Source organism: Syngnathus scovelli, chromosome 2 (assembly GCF_024217435.2).
Source record: "Syngnathus scovelli strain Florida chromosome 2, RoL_Ssco_1.2, whole genome shotgun sequence".
NCBI classification, from domain to species: Eukaryota; Metazoa; Chordata; class Actinopteri; order Syngnathiformes; family Syngnathidae; genus Syngnathus; species Syngnathus scovelli.
The window spans coordinates 26,415,892-26,429,206 of NC_090848.1; the positions used below are offsets into that span (position 1 = coordinate 26,415,892).

The 13,315-nt window shown below is 44.7% G+C and overlaps 1 protein-coding gene across 1 annotated transcript in view; it reads right to left on the bottom strand.

Annotated features, from left to right (window-relative positions):
- itpr3 (inositol 1,4,5-trisphosphate receptor, type 3) overlaps positions 1–13,315 on the bottom strand; it is a 459,677-nt gene that overhangs the window by 170,351 nt on the left and 276,011 nt on the right. The window contains exons 24-26 of the mRNA XM_049754123.2: positions 9,533–9,653; positions 9,394–9,448; positions 9,085–9,250 (exon numbers count right to left, since the gene is read on the bottom strand). Coding sequence (XP_049610080.1) covers positions 9,085–9,250; positions 9,394–9,448; positions 9,533–9,653 — 342 coding nt within the window. The remainder of the gene's footprint in view (positions 1–9,084; positions 9,251–9,393; positions 9,449–9,532; positions 9,654–13,315) is intronic.

A 13,315-nucleotide genomic window follows, 5' to 3' on the forward strand; every position in this document is an offset into this window, starting at 1 on the left:
AGTTCGCAACGCACATACAAGTAAACAACACAGGAAAAATAACATAAGAAGTCAACATCAATGAACAATAAGCGTGATAGCACGCTAGCCGCTCCCGATGCACAGCAGAGTCCGGTAAGATGACAGTCAACCAGGCCACTGTGAACACGAGCACACAGCAGGCACGCACTGTCCGGTTCGTGGAACCTATCAGGCGAACGCAACCCATCTTGTCGTCCCGCGAACGAACGTACGCCAGGAGAATGGAAGGCACGGATGGGCGAGCTGGGTTGGCCGCAAGCCTGGCCCGACGTCTCCGCGCTGGCCCCTCTTCCGCTGCCTCGCAGACCCGCTGCCGACGCATCCCAACAATGCTCCAGGACGGAGCAGTCCGAGCTCAGGACGCAGTCCAACCGGGGGAGGAAGAGCAGGCCAGTCCGGCGTCGCTCCATGACGAAGCAGTCCGAGCGCTAACACCAGCAGCAAATCTCTCCACACCAAAGTCCAGAACGCCATAAAACCCCCTTCCGCCGATGTTGAGCAGAACATGCCCGCCGCACTAGTAGCACGACGTATCACACGAGACGAATACACACAAAACTGCCAGACAAACACTCAGTAAACACTCACAAAACACCGAACGGGACAGAGAGTGGCCGCTGCGTGTGCACGCGCCGCCATCTTGAACCAACTTATGCACCTGTCCTTTTGACCTGGATGGGAAAAAAGCACCCTCTTGGTCCAACCTATTTTTTCCCTTCAACTCCCAACCCAATCTATCTATCTATCTATCTATCTATCTATCTATCTATCTATCTATCTATCTATCTATCTATCTATCTATCTATCTATCTATCTATCTATCATCTGTCTGTCTGTCTGTCTGTCTGTCTGTCTGTCTGTCTGTCTGTCTGTCTGTCTGTCTGTCTGTCTGTTTGTCTGTCTATCCATCTATCCATCTAACCATCCATCCATCCATCCATGAGCAGATTCAGTAACAGGCTGCTGACACCATCTTGCTCCACAAAGAGGCAGAGGCGTTCATTCCTTCCCTATGCCGTGAGACTTTTTAAGTTCGTTGCGGGGTTAGGGGCGGGTGCACGGTCGAGACACTGTTCATTGTTAATTTATTTGATCCAATAATTATTCATTTATTTATTTGCTCTATTTAATTATTTAACATGTTATCAATGTTCGTATTGTCTATCTGTTTATTTATCTGTGTGTTTCTGTGTCTAACTGCTGGCTACTGAATTAACCCTCGGGGATCAATAAAGTCTCTCTCTCGCTCTCTCTCTCTCTCTCTCTCTCTCTCTCTCTCTCTCTCTCTCTCTCTCTCTCTCTCTCTCTCTCTCCCTCTTCATTGTCAAGTGTTACTGCTGTATTCAAATAATTTCTGTATACAGATCATTTTTTTAACTTCAGATTATTGTTTATTTACTGTTATTGTCACTGATGTAATCCAAATCACGTTATCCTGGTCAAAATTCAGTTTTCCTGTGATTCTCTTTTTTTCCCTAATGTTTAGTATTACTCCTCCGTGAGTCGTCACCTTATCGTGGTGGAGGGGTTTGCGTGGCCCTATGATCCTAGGAGCCATATTGTCGGGGGCTGACTGTTGTTTGTGTCTATGCACCAAACGGCAGCTCAGAGTACCCACCCTTTTTGGAGTCCCTGGAGGAAGTGATGGAGAGCGCTCCTTCTGGGGACTCCATCATTCTACTGGGTGACTTCAATGCTCACGTGGGCAATGACAGTGAGACCTGGAAGGGCGTGATTGGGAGGAACGGCCCCCCGATCTGAACCCGAGCGGTGTTCTATTATTGGACTTCTGTGCTCGACACGGATTTTCTATAATGAACACCATGTTCAAACATAAGGGTGTCCATGTGTGCACTTGGCACCAGGACACCCTAGGCCACAGTTTGATGATCGACTTTGTAGTCGTGTCATCGGATTTGCAGCTGCACGTTTTGGACACTCGGGCGAACAGAGGGGCGGAGCTGTCAACTGATCACCACCTGGTGGTGGGTTGGCTCCGATGGTGGGGGAAGATGCCGGTCCGACCTGGGAACGTCTGGCAGAATCCCCTGTCAGGAAGAGCTTCAACTCCCACTTCCGGCAGAGCTTTTCCCACGTCCCGGGGGAGGCGGGGGACATTGAGTCCGAGTGGACCATGTTCCACGCCTCCATTGTTGAGGCGGCCGACCGGAGCTGTGGCCGTAAGGTCGTTGGTGCCTGTTGTGGCGGCAATCCCCGAACCCGCTGGTGGACACCGGCGGTAAGGGATGCCGTCAAGCTGAAGAAGGAGTCCTATCGGGCCGTTTTGGCGTGCGGGACTCCGGAGGCAGCTGACAGGTACCGGATGGCCAAGCGGAACGCGGCTTCGGCGGTTGCTGAGGCAAAAACCCGGGCGTGGGAGGAGTTTGGGGAGGCCATGGAGAATGACTTCCGGACGGCTTCGAGGAAATTCTGGTCCACCATCCGACGTCGCAGGAGGAGGAAGCAGTGCAACGTCAACACTGTTTACAGTGGGGATGGCGTGGTGCTGACCTCAACTCGGGACGGCCTAAGTCGGTGGGGAGAATACTTCGAAGACCTCCTCGATTCCACCTACACACCTTCCATTGTGGGCTTCCACAATGGGCCTGGGGACTCCGAGGCGGACTCTCCAATCTCTGGGGTCGAAGTCACTGAGGTAGTTAAAAAACTCCTCGGTGGCAGGGCCTCGGGGGTGGATGAGATCCGCCTGAAGTTCTTAAGGGCTCTGGACGTTGTGGGGCTGTCATGGCTGACACGCCTCTACAACATTGCGTGGACATCGGGGACAGTACCTCTGGATTGGCAGACTGGGGTGGTGGTTCCCCTCTTTAAGAAGGGGGACCGGAGGGTGTGTTCCAATTACAGGGGAATCACACTCCTCAGCCTCCCTGGTAAGGTCTATTAAGGGGTGCTGGAGAGGAGGGTTCGTCGGGAGGTCGAACTTCGGATTCAAGAGGAGCAGTGTGGCTTTCGTCCTGGCCGTGGAACAGTGGACCAGCTCTGTACCCTCAGCAGGATCCTCGAGGGTGCATGGGAGTTCGCCCAACCAGTCCACATGTGTTTTGTGGACTTGGGGAAGGCTTTCGACAGTGTCCCTCGGGAGGTTCTGTGGAGGGTGCTTCGGGAGTACGGGGCGCCGAGCCAACTGATAAGAGCGGTTCGGTCCCTGTATCACCGATGCCAGAGTTTGGTCCGCATTTCTGGCAGTAAGTCGGATTCGTTCCCAGTGAGGGTTGGACTCCGCCAAGGCTGCTCTTTGTCGCCTATTCTGTTCCTAATTTTTATAGACAAAATTTCTAGCCGCAGCCGAGGCGTTAAGGGGTTCCGGTTTGGGTACCTCAGCATTGCGTCTCTGCTTTTTGCAGACGACGTGGTGCTGATGGCTTCTTCAGGCCGTGATCTCCAGCTCTCACTGGAGCGGTTCGTAGCCGAGTGTGAAGTGGTCGGGATGAGGGTCAGCACCTCCAAATCCGAATCCATGGTCCTCGATCGGAAAAGGGTTGAATGCCCTCTACGGATCGGGGATGAGATCCTGCCCCAAGTGGAGGAGTTTAAGTATCTTGGGGTCTTATTCACGAGTGAGGGGAGGATGGAGCGCGAGATCGACAGACGGATCGGTGCAGCGTCTGCAGTAATGTGGACTCTGTACCGGTCTGTCGTGGTAAAGAGAGAGCTGAGCCAAAAGGCAAAGCTCTCAATTTACCGGTCGATTTACGCTCCTACCCTCACCTATGGTCACGAGCTATGGGTCGTGACCGAAAGAACGAGATCCCGGATACGAGCGGCCGAAATGAGTTTTCTCCGCAGGATGTCCGGGCTCTCCCTTAGAGATAGGGTGAGAAGCTCAGTCTTCCGGGAGAGACTCGGAGTAGAGTCGCTACTCCTCCACGTTGAGAGGAGCCAGATGAGGTGGCTCGGGCATCTCATCAGGATGCCTCCTAGACGCCTCCCTGGGGAGGTGTTCCGGGCATGTCCCACCGGTAGGAGACCCCAGGGACGACCAGGACGCGCTGGAGAGACTATGTCTCTCAGCTGGCCTGGGAACGCCTTGGGATCCCCCGGGATGAGCTGGATGAAGTGGCTGGGGAGAGGGAAGTCTGGGAGTCCCTCCTTAAGCTGCTGCCCCTGCGACCCGACCCGGGATAAGCGGAAGAAGATTGATGGATGGATGTTTAGTATTAGCACCACAGGTAAATCTATAGTAATGTAGATTGCGTGTCAGACATTGAAACTCTGGTTGAAGTCGGGACAGGACAAGATAAGGAGATTGCTTCACCCGCTTCCCTTTTCATCAAGTCATGTCAAATGTGAAATGGAACTGTAACAAATCTGTTGTGTACTTGCGGAAATAATTCAAATCTAATCAAATCAGTAGGTGTCTAACATAGAGCCTAAGCAATAAAGCACTCAAATACAAGGTTTTGTGTCCTTTGGAATTAGTGGATTGACTAATAGTTACACATATAAATCAGGTTTCTGGTTAATGTATCAGCATTTATGAGCATGCCATTTAGCCAGCAGTATCTTAGAAATGCATTTTCGTTCAGATGTGTTTCATAGGTAACATTTGAGTATTTTTATTTACTCATTTCTTTTCACTCTGTTGTTAAAACAGATATTTGTGACAGCAGTATCTTTGCAGACTTTCGTGATGCCCACATTACTCGACTTTCTACTACAGCAATGCATTTAACACTTTGTGTTAACTCGCCCAAGCTGTTGGAAACGAAGATGAAAAAGCTGGTGGAGCATTTACTTTGAAGTTACAGATACAAGTGGCGTGTCGTTGCTAGACCAATCGGGGGCGTCTTCGGCTGGTTCGACGTATAAACGTCAAAAAGAGGGTAGGAAAGCAAAATGAAGGCTGTGAAGGTCACATTTTCATAGCCTTAACTCACGATCCATCTCCATAGAATCCAGGCCAAATTCGAGGGCTGGTTGTCGGAGGCTGCGTGAATTTGGACACAGGCAGTGTGGCCTTGTTGCGCCGGAAATTATGCCATGCTGTCTGGGGTGGTAGCTGCACTGACCAGAACCTGAAGGCCCTGCAGCGCATAGTGAATACGGCTAGTAAGATTATTGGTGCTTCGCTCCCCTCCCTGAAGGACATTTACACCTCCCATCTCACCCGCAAGGCAACCATGATTGTGAGTGATGTGAGTCACCCAGTTCACTCTTTGTTTGACCTTCTGCCCTCTGGGAAGAGGTACAGGAGCTTGTGCTCCCGCACCACCAGACTCGCCAACAGCTTCATTCTCCAGGCTGTTAGGACCCTGAACTCGCTACCCCCTTCTGTGTAGCGTGCTGCACTTTTGCGCTATTGTCTGGAATGTCTGCTGTACGCTCACTTGCTCCTTTTTGCTCCTCTTATTTATTTATTGTGTTATTTATTCATTATTTATTCAGCACGCTGTTCTTTACTTGATTGTCTATTGTGTGCCATGTCTTGTCACCGCGGGATAGCAGGGAACGAAATTTCGGTTTCTTTGTGTGTCTTTGGCATGTGAAGAAATTGACAATAAAGCTGACTTTGACTTTGATATTGTACATTGAAGGAGGCTGCCTATTAATTTGTACAGAGATAGTCCGCCTGTCCAAATTCGCCACGGCTTATGCGTTCCATGGAGGCGGACCTTCCAGGGCTGCGAAGGACCCAGCCTTTGAACTGGCCTTGGAAGATGCAGCCTGCAAATTTGGACACAGCGGTTCTATTCAATTTGGTGCTCTTCCTGTAAGTTTTGGGGCACTTCTTGTTCATTTCCTGGTCAATTTGGAACACTTCCTGTTCATTTTGGGGCACATTCTATTCACTTCCTGTTCAATTTGGGGCACTTCCTGTTAATTTTGGGGTACCTTCTGTTTGATTTGGGGAACTTCCTGTTCAAGTTGGGGCACTTCCTGTTAATATTTATGAACACATCTTGTAAAGAAGCACTGCAGTCAAGTTAACCAGTAAGCTAATGCAATCATGCATTTAACACATTATTGTGTTCCCCAAGAATAATACAACACCTTTGATGCAAATTATCTGATACAACTATGTGATCTGTCCTACTGGCTAGAACCTTTGATGCAAAATACACCCACAAGAAGTGAAAACAGAGCGCACAGCTCTAAAATCAGCAGAAAGACTGACGCTAAGTCTGTGAAAATGAGTGCATAGACATGCAATATTATTAACGTGAAATTAAGTTTATTATTTTTGTCATCTCAAGCTTAAGGTTTTACTGTGTCCGTCGTTTCCATAGACTGAGGGAAATGAACCATCACCGAAATGAAGTCTTTAGGCAAATCCTTCTCTATACTGACAAAAGATTTCTGAAACACACGTCCTTGAACAAGCAGGACTTTGCCCACAGACCTGGAAACACTGCTTGAAAAATGAAATTTGACCAGGCACTTCTTTTAGGTTCTGATGCTGGGGGATGGTGCAATGAGTTGTGTGGATTGATGCATCCAACAACGGAACATTCAGCATCCTTGAGTTCTTTGGACTGCAAAAGTCTGTCCGAGTAATAAAGATGGTGGATTTGCGAAACCGTTTGGCCAAACCCATTTCTTTGTTTAGTAGTGCCGCCCCAACAGATGTGTTGTAATAAAAATACGTAATAGAAAACGGAGAAAACTGGGGTAAAAAATAGCCCCAAATAGATCATAAAAGTGTCTCTAGCATGAAAAGGAAATAAAAGAAACCTAGTGACTAAAAAAGGAAATTTACAAACAAAAAAAATGTCAGCCGGGTACTAGCTCAGCCAGGAGGCTCGCCCCAGACCGCGTCACAATGCCCGGGGGTCATCTTGCTGGAAAGATTGCCAGCACCAGACTTCGAATGAGGAGGCCAACCCTTTAGCTTTAGAGAAGGGTGGGCAATTAATTGAAGGGGCCACATGAAATATAAAAAAATCATTAATCAGTACAATTTATTCTTAACTTCTTTAACTTTTCCTCAAACTGTGAATTACAACACATTTATAGAAACATCAACGTGTCCTCAACCCGCCTTGTTACGGTACGTCGGGAGAGTTTTTCTCCGGGCATATCAGTGTAACAGAGTCCAATAAGCACTCCTTAATAAACTCTCCGTCAGTAAACGGCTTACTTTTTCTGGCAATTTTGTGGGAAATTACTAAACTTGTCCTGACCGCTGCATCTCTGTGGCTGTGAAGTTTGATAAAAAGTCCTTGTTGGGCTTGCAGTTTTGCTAGCAATGCATCACCCTCTGTTGCACGCTCTTTATTAGACAGATTTCTGTATTTTTCCTCATGCTTGGTCGTGTAGTGGCGACTAAAATTATATTCTTTAAACACAGCAACCTGTGTGCCACAAACCAGGCACACGGCTTTACCTTTCAGTTCTGTAAAGAAATACTTGGCAGTCCATGTCTTGTTGAAAACACGGCACTCCTTGTCAACTTTTCTTTTCTTTGCGTCAGCACACATTTTGAGGGCAGCATTACTTCGCGCTGTTCACCTACAGGCACAGCTCACATGCACGAACGGTACACGGAAGTGTGACGCCTTTCAAAATAAAAGCAGCACAGTTGTATTGCATGTACGACACTGATTTTTTTTTATTTATTAAGTTGTAATCAAATGTAAGTTATGATTGCGGGCCGGACAGAGACGCACAAAGGGCCGGATATGGCCCGCGGGCCGCATTTTGCCTGTGTCTGCTTTAGAGTGTGACCGTTTAAATCACCTCATTTACGGATGGGCGGTGGAACCTCATATGTGGAGTTCAGTGGAAATGTAAGTCAAATGAACTTTTATAAATTTCAATTCACTATTTAACGACATGTGAACAATTCAGCTTGCGTAGAGCCTCTTAGAACATGTCGTGTTTACATATGTTGGTGACTGATGAAAGGAAATAGACGTGACCCACTTCAGCTGCAGAGAGGCAACAATCAGCCACAAAGAGGCTAATCCTTGTGATACGTTGAAATAGTTATAAATAGAGATGCCTGGGTAAATGTTCATGCTGTTTTTGTACATTTTAACCGATAGTGTTTACAATGATTTCCAATAGAGAAATTGTGATACCATCCTTCCGCGACGTAGTCAGGCTGATGCGTCAAATCAAGCAGACTCCACCCAAAAAGTGGGCATCAGTAAGTATTCCGCCCTCTATTCCAAAATACTGTTAAATCTTTTGTTTTTGTTAAAAGTTGTTTTCAGGAGGGAATAATTAAATTTTTAATACAGTTCTATCACATAAGTGCCAATGTTGGGGTCGATTTACCCTTCCTTTCAACGCAATACTTCACTTTATAAACATAGACTACATATGGTGCTTATGCACGTGTCCTTTTTGTTGTAGCTCATTTTTCCCCTCCATTCATCATTCATCCATCCATCCATTTTCTGTACCCCTTGTCCCCACGGGGGTCACGGGCATGCTGGAGCCTATCCCAGCAGTCATCGGGCAGTCGGCGGGAGACACCCTGTACTGGTTGCCAGCAAATCGCAGGACACACATAGACGAACAACCATTCACACTCACACCCATGGGGAATTTAGAATGCTCAATTGGCCTACCAAGCATGTTTTTTGGGAGATGTGGGAAGAAGCCGGAGGACCTGGATAAAACCCACGCAAGTACGGGGAAAACATGCAAACTCCACACAGGGAAGGCCGGATGTGGAATCGAACCCGCACCCTTTGGACTGTGAGGCGGACGTGATAACTAGTTTTCACCGTGCCGCCCTCTATTTATCAATAATAAAAAAAATACACACATAATCAAATACAAATTACTCTGTGATCAATTCTCTCCAAAGTATTATAAACGTATTATGTCCCCACAGTTTTGCTCTCTCCTCCTCCATCATTTCGGGGCTTCATTGTGGGGCTTTTTGAGTTGATGGTGGCGACTCAAAACTAAAATTAACCACAGCACCTTACCTTATTCCTGTTTTTCAGACACGCGCAAGTGTAAAAAAAAAAAAAAAAAAGAAATGGTGAGGGGTTTTAACTTTATATAGCGCTGTTGAAAACATTACGTTACAACTGGCGCAACATTTCCTCAACACACTAAAAATATATGGTGGGAGGGGAGGGTGACCTGCTTGAAGGTATGCAGCACTTCCTGCCTCTGGCTGAAGTGTCTAAAAAGCAGCTGCAGAGCTCCAGAAACCAGTGGCGGGTACTTGTGCATAGTGAGGTGGATCAGGACGCGCAGGAACATGCGGCCGCCTTCGTCGTCCACCTCAAGAATGCTGTTCCCCTTTCTGCATGCACGCACACACACACACACACACACACACACACGCAGACACACGCGCACACACACACACACACACACACACACAAACACACACACAACGGTTGGACACAAATTACACAATTACACTTTTAGTCCTCTATGACGTACCCAACTCCAAACATTGCCTCAGCCTGCTCTCCAATGTGCTGTAGGTTGATGGCAGCTGCAGGAACAGACATTATTAGTTAGCTTGGAGCCACACCCTCAGACTCACTGCCCACTGCTTCCCTCGTGAGCGGCAATGCACCTGTGTGCTCAGAACTGGTGGTAGAATCAGAATCAGCCAGCGGGTAGACGTCCACAAATTGCTTCTTGAAGATGGACAGCAAGAAGGACAGGCGGTAGTCCAGACGCACATTCAGGATGAACTGATGAGGACAAGACAGTTAACCACCACACAGAGATGCTGTGCTCCAGATGGATACAATTATTACATTTCAGAAGTTAATCAGCAAGTAATGTCATGGAATCACCTGAACCATAATTTTATGCTGAAAAAAACATTAATACTCTGCAACTATAAGAATGTAGTTACATTAATCTAATGAGAGCTGAGTTATTTTGGTGAGTATTTTTCTAACTAGTAAGACGCCTGGTTCACTAAAACCTGCCTTCACTATGTATTGGTAGACTCGAGGTGTGTTCAATGATTGAATAGGATATTTCAAAACTACATAGAAACAAAACTCATTTAAAGCAGCACTGTGGAACTTATCACTTTAAGTTTATTATTGCGACGCCATGTTGACAAACGCAGTAGTGTTTTTCCTGAAGTGGACACATTTCTCATCGTGCCAGAGGCCCAGTGTTGTGAAATTCTGAGACTTTGCTTTCTGCAGTTGGACTGAATTACATTTCTGTGTCCTGTGGCTGTGTAAAGGATGAATAGCGATGAGGTGTTCAACAGAAAAAGTGTCTAAAGCTTATCATAAAATTATTTTGAAAAGAAATGCATTCATACATATATACGACCATTACACAGCAGCCTACACATCACGCTAAAATAACCTATTCACGGTCAACCTACTGCACCCAAAATAGACAATTCGCTGGAGGCTCTGGCGACTGACCAAACAGACTCATTCACGGTAAAATAATGTAGCAGGAGAATTGCCGTTCACGGCAAAATAACTAATGCCTTTAGTAAGAGCCAAGACAAACTCGTGTATGTCATAGCAATTAAGTTTAACAGGATTCTGACGTTTATGGATCATCCAAAGATTTCACATCTCTAATAGCACCTCGTCTTAGAGCTCACGTCAGTGAGTGAAAGCCGAGCCAATGTTTGTCCTTGAATGTGCTTTTATTCGGCTGGCCTCAGACAAAACTTTTTGTTTCTTCCGATGATTTGTACCAACGCATGGTTACTGCTGTTATGACAGCAGTAATCGTATGTTGACGTTAGCATCGACTTCCGTAATTGCACACAAAGGGGGTAGTGATGACCTAAAGCAGTCAGCACATTTATAGTTTTTTGTTTGGCAGTGTTGCTTCCATCCTCCTCAGAGTTGTTTAGTGCTAGTAAAAGTGATACGGTTAGGCCATGACAAAAGTACTATTCAACGAGCTGGAAGTTGATGCTCCATCAGGTGAGTTGTGAAAATATTGTGAAAATACAAATTGTGAAAATATTGTGAAAATAAAGTCATCAAGTGCTGCTTTAATGCGCCAAACAGCAATGACTAGTGCCTGAGCAGATTGCATATAGTACGTGGAACCATTCTATAATTTATTTATTGCACCAAACCCAGAACAGCCACTTGCTTGTCGACTCAATTTGAAGGGACAGCTAGTCTGACAAACTGGGCATGTATTGAGAGGGGCAGTATGGGGGTGGCTTCTCACTTTCACAACTTAACGTGCAGGGAACACTAGCAGCAAACATAAAACTAATAATAAATAATAGCGATCACTCACAGAAATGAAGTTGGCAACGCAATACGAACTGAGCATAGAGCTCTGGAGAAGACATAAAAAGATCAAATAAAAATGTTGGTGTTGACATAAATAAAAATAACTGGGAAAAAATTGCTGACAAGGGTGACAGTGCCCTCTAGACCTCTGTATATATAAATATACTGTGATCCTTCACCACTTCGCTCGTCATCTTTTGCGGATTCACTGTTTGAATGTTCCCTGGGAGTTTTTGAGTCTTTGCTCGATACATAATCTGTGCCAGTCTAAATTTGAATAAGTCCATTAGCTTTAACGCGTTTGATTTTAAAAACACATTATTTGTATGATCTCGAAATCCAACCTTGTGTACAATTCTCATAGCTTTTTTCTGTAGTATAATTAATGGTTTTAAAGTCCTTATGTATGCATTTCCCCATATCTCCACACAGTAAGTCAAATATGGTAAAACAAGACAACAATACAGCGTATACAACATTCTCTGCTCCAGAATATGTTTTGCACTGCACGGTACTGCAATACTCCTTGCTACTTTGGTTCTAACGTATCTTATATGAGGTTTCCAAGAGAATTTATTGTCTAATATTGCTCCTAAAAATTTGATCTCATAAACTTGTTCAATATTGACATTATCTATTGTTACTTGAACCTGTGTATCTATTTTACGGTTTCCAAATACCATCAGTTTGGTTTTGTCTACATTCAATGATAATTTATTAATGTCAAACCATATTTTTAGTTTGGACAATTCAGTTGTAATGGTCTAAAGTATCTTTAAGTTATTACCAGAGCAGACAATGTTGGTGTCATCTGCAAAAAGAATACATTTAAAGATAGTTGACACCTTACAAATATCAGTTATGTACAGAATAAATAATATGGGGCCAAACACTGACCCCTGTGGGACTCCACAGGTAAAGTCTAGGCATGATGATATATGATTACCCATCTTAACAAACTGCTGTCTGTTAGTAATGTAACTTTTTAACCAGCTCAATACTACACCTCTCATCCCATATCTTCCCATTTTATACAATAATATGTTATGGTCAGTGGTATCAAAAGCTTTTTTCAAATCAATAAATACTCATACTGCATATTCCTTATTGTCAGTGCAGTTAATTATTTCTTCCGTCAAATCCATTAGTGCCATAGTTGTTGATCTATTTGTTCTAAATCCATATTGGCTGTCAGTTAACAAATTGTGTATCTCAGTGAAGCTATCCAGTCTCACAATGAAAAGCTTCTCCAAGATTTTAGAGAATTGACATAATATAGAAACAGGTCTATAATTTGTAAAGAGATGTTTATCTCCTGTTTTATACAGTGGGATAACCTTAGCCGTTTTCATTCTGCTTGGGAAGATACCTGTTTTAAAGGACAAATTACAGATGTAGTATGTCAGAGGATTTACCACTCCATCAACAATTTCCTTAATTAAGGCCATATCGACATCATTCCCATCTGTAGATGTTTTATTCTTGCATGATTTTACAATATCTAAAACTTCTTTCTCATCAACTGCTCTCAAGAACATTGAACTTGGATTAATTTCAATACCATCTCCTACTGCTCTTGCCTGCTCTATCGACGGGTCAATGATACCCTCAGCCAATTTCGGTTCTACATTCACGAAAAATGCATTCAAATCATTGACCGCATCTTCCATATTGTTTACGGTCTTGTCATTATCCATGAAGCGTTCAGGATACTTTGTGTTAGCAGCTCCTTTCTGGATAATACTGTTTAAAACCTTCTATATTCCTTTACTATTGTTTCTATTTTTTCTATTAACTTGCTGTAGTAATCCTTCTTGCACCTCCTCAAAATTTGCGTCATCTAATTTTTATATCTTTTGTACTTGATTTCTGTCTCTATCGTTGCTTTATAAATTCTCGATACATATAATTTTTCTTTTTACTGGCATTTTGTAGACCTTTTGTGATCCATGGGGAGTCTGTATACTTATGCTTCCTATTGCATTGCTTTAGTGGGCAGTTTTTATCATACAATGACATAAATCTTTCTAGGAATATATCATATGCTATGTCTACATTACACTCATTATACACACAATTCCAATCTTCCGTCAATAGATCAGCTCTGAAAGCACTCA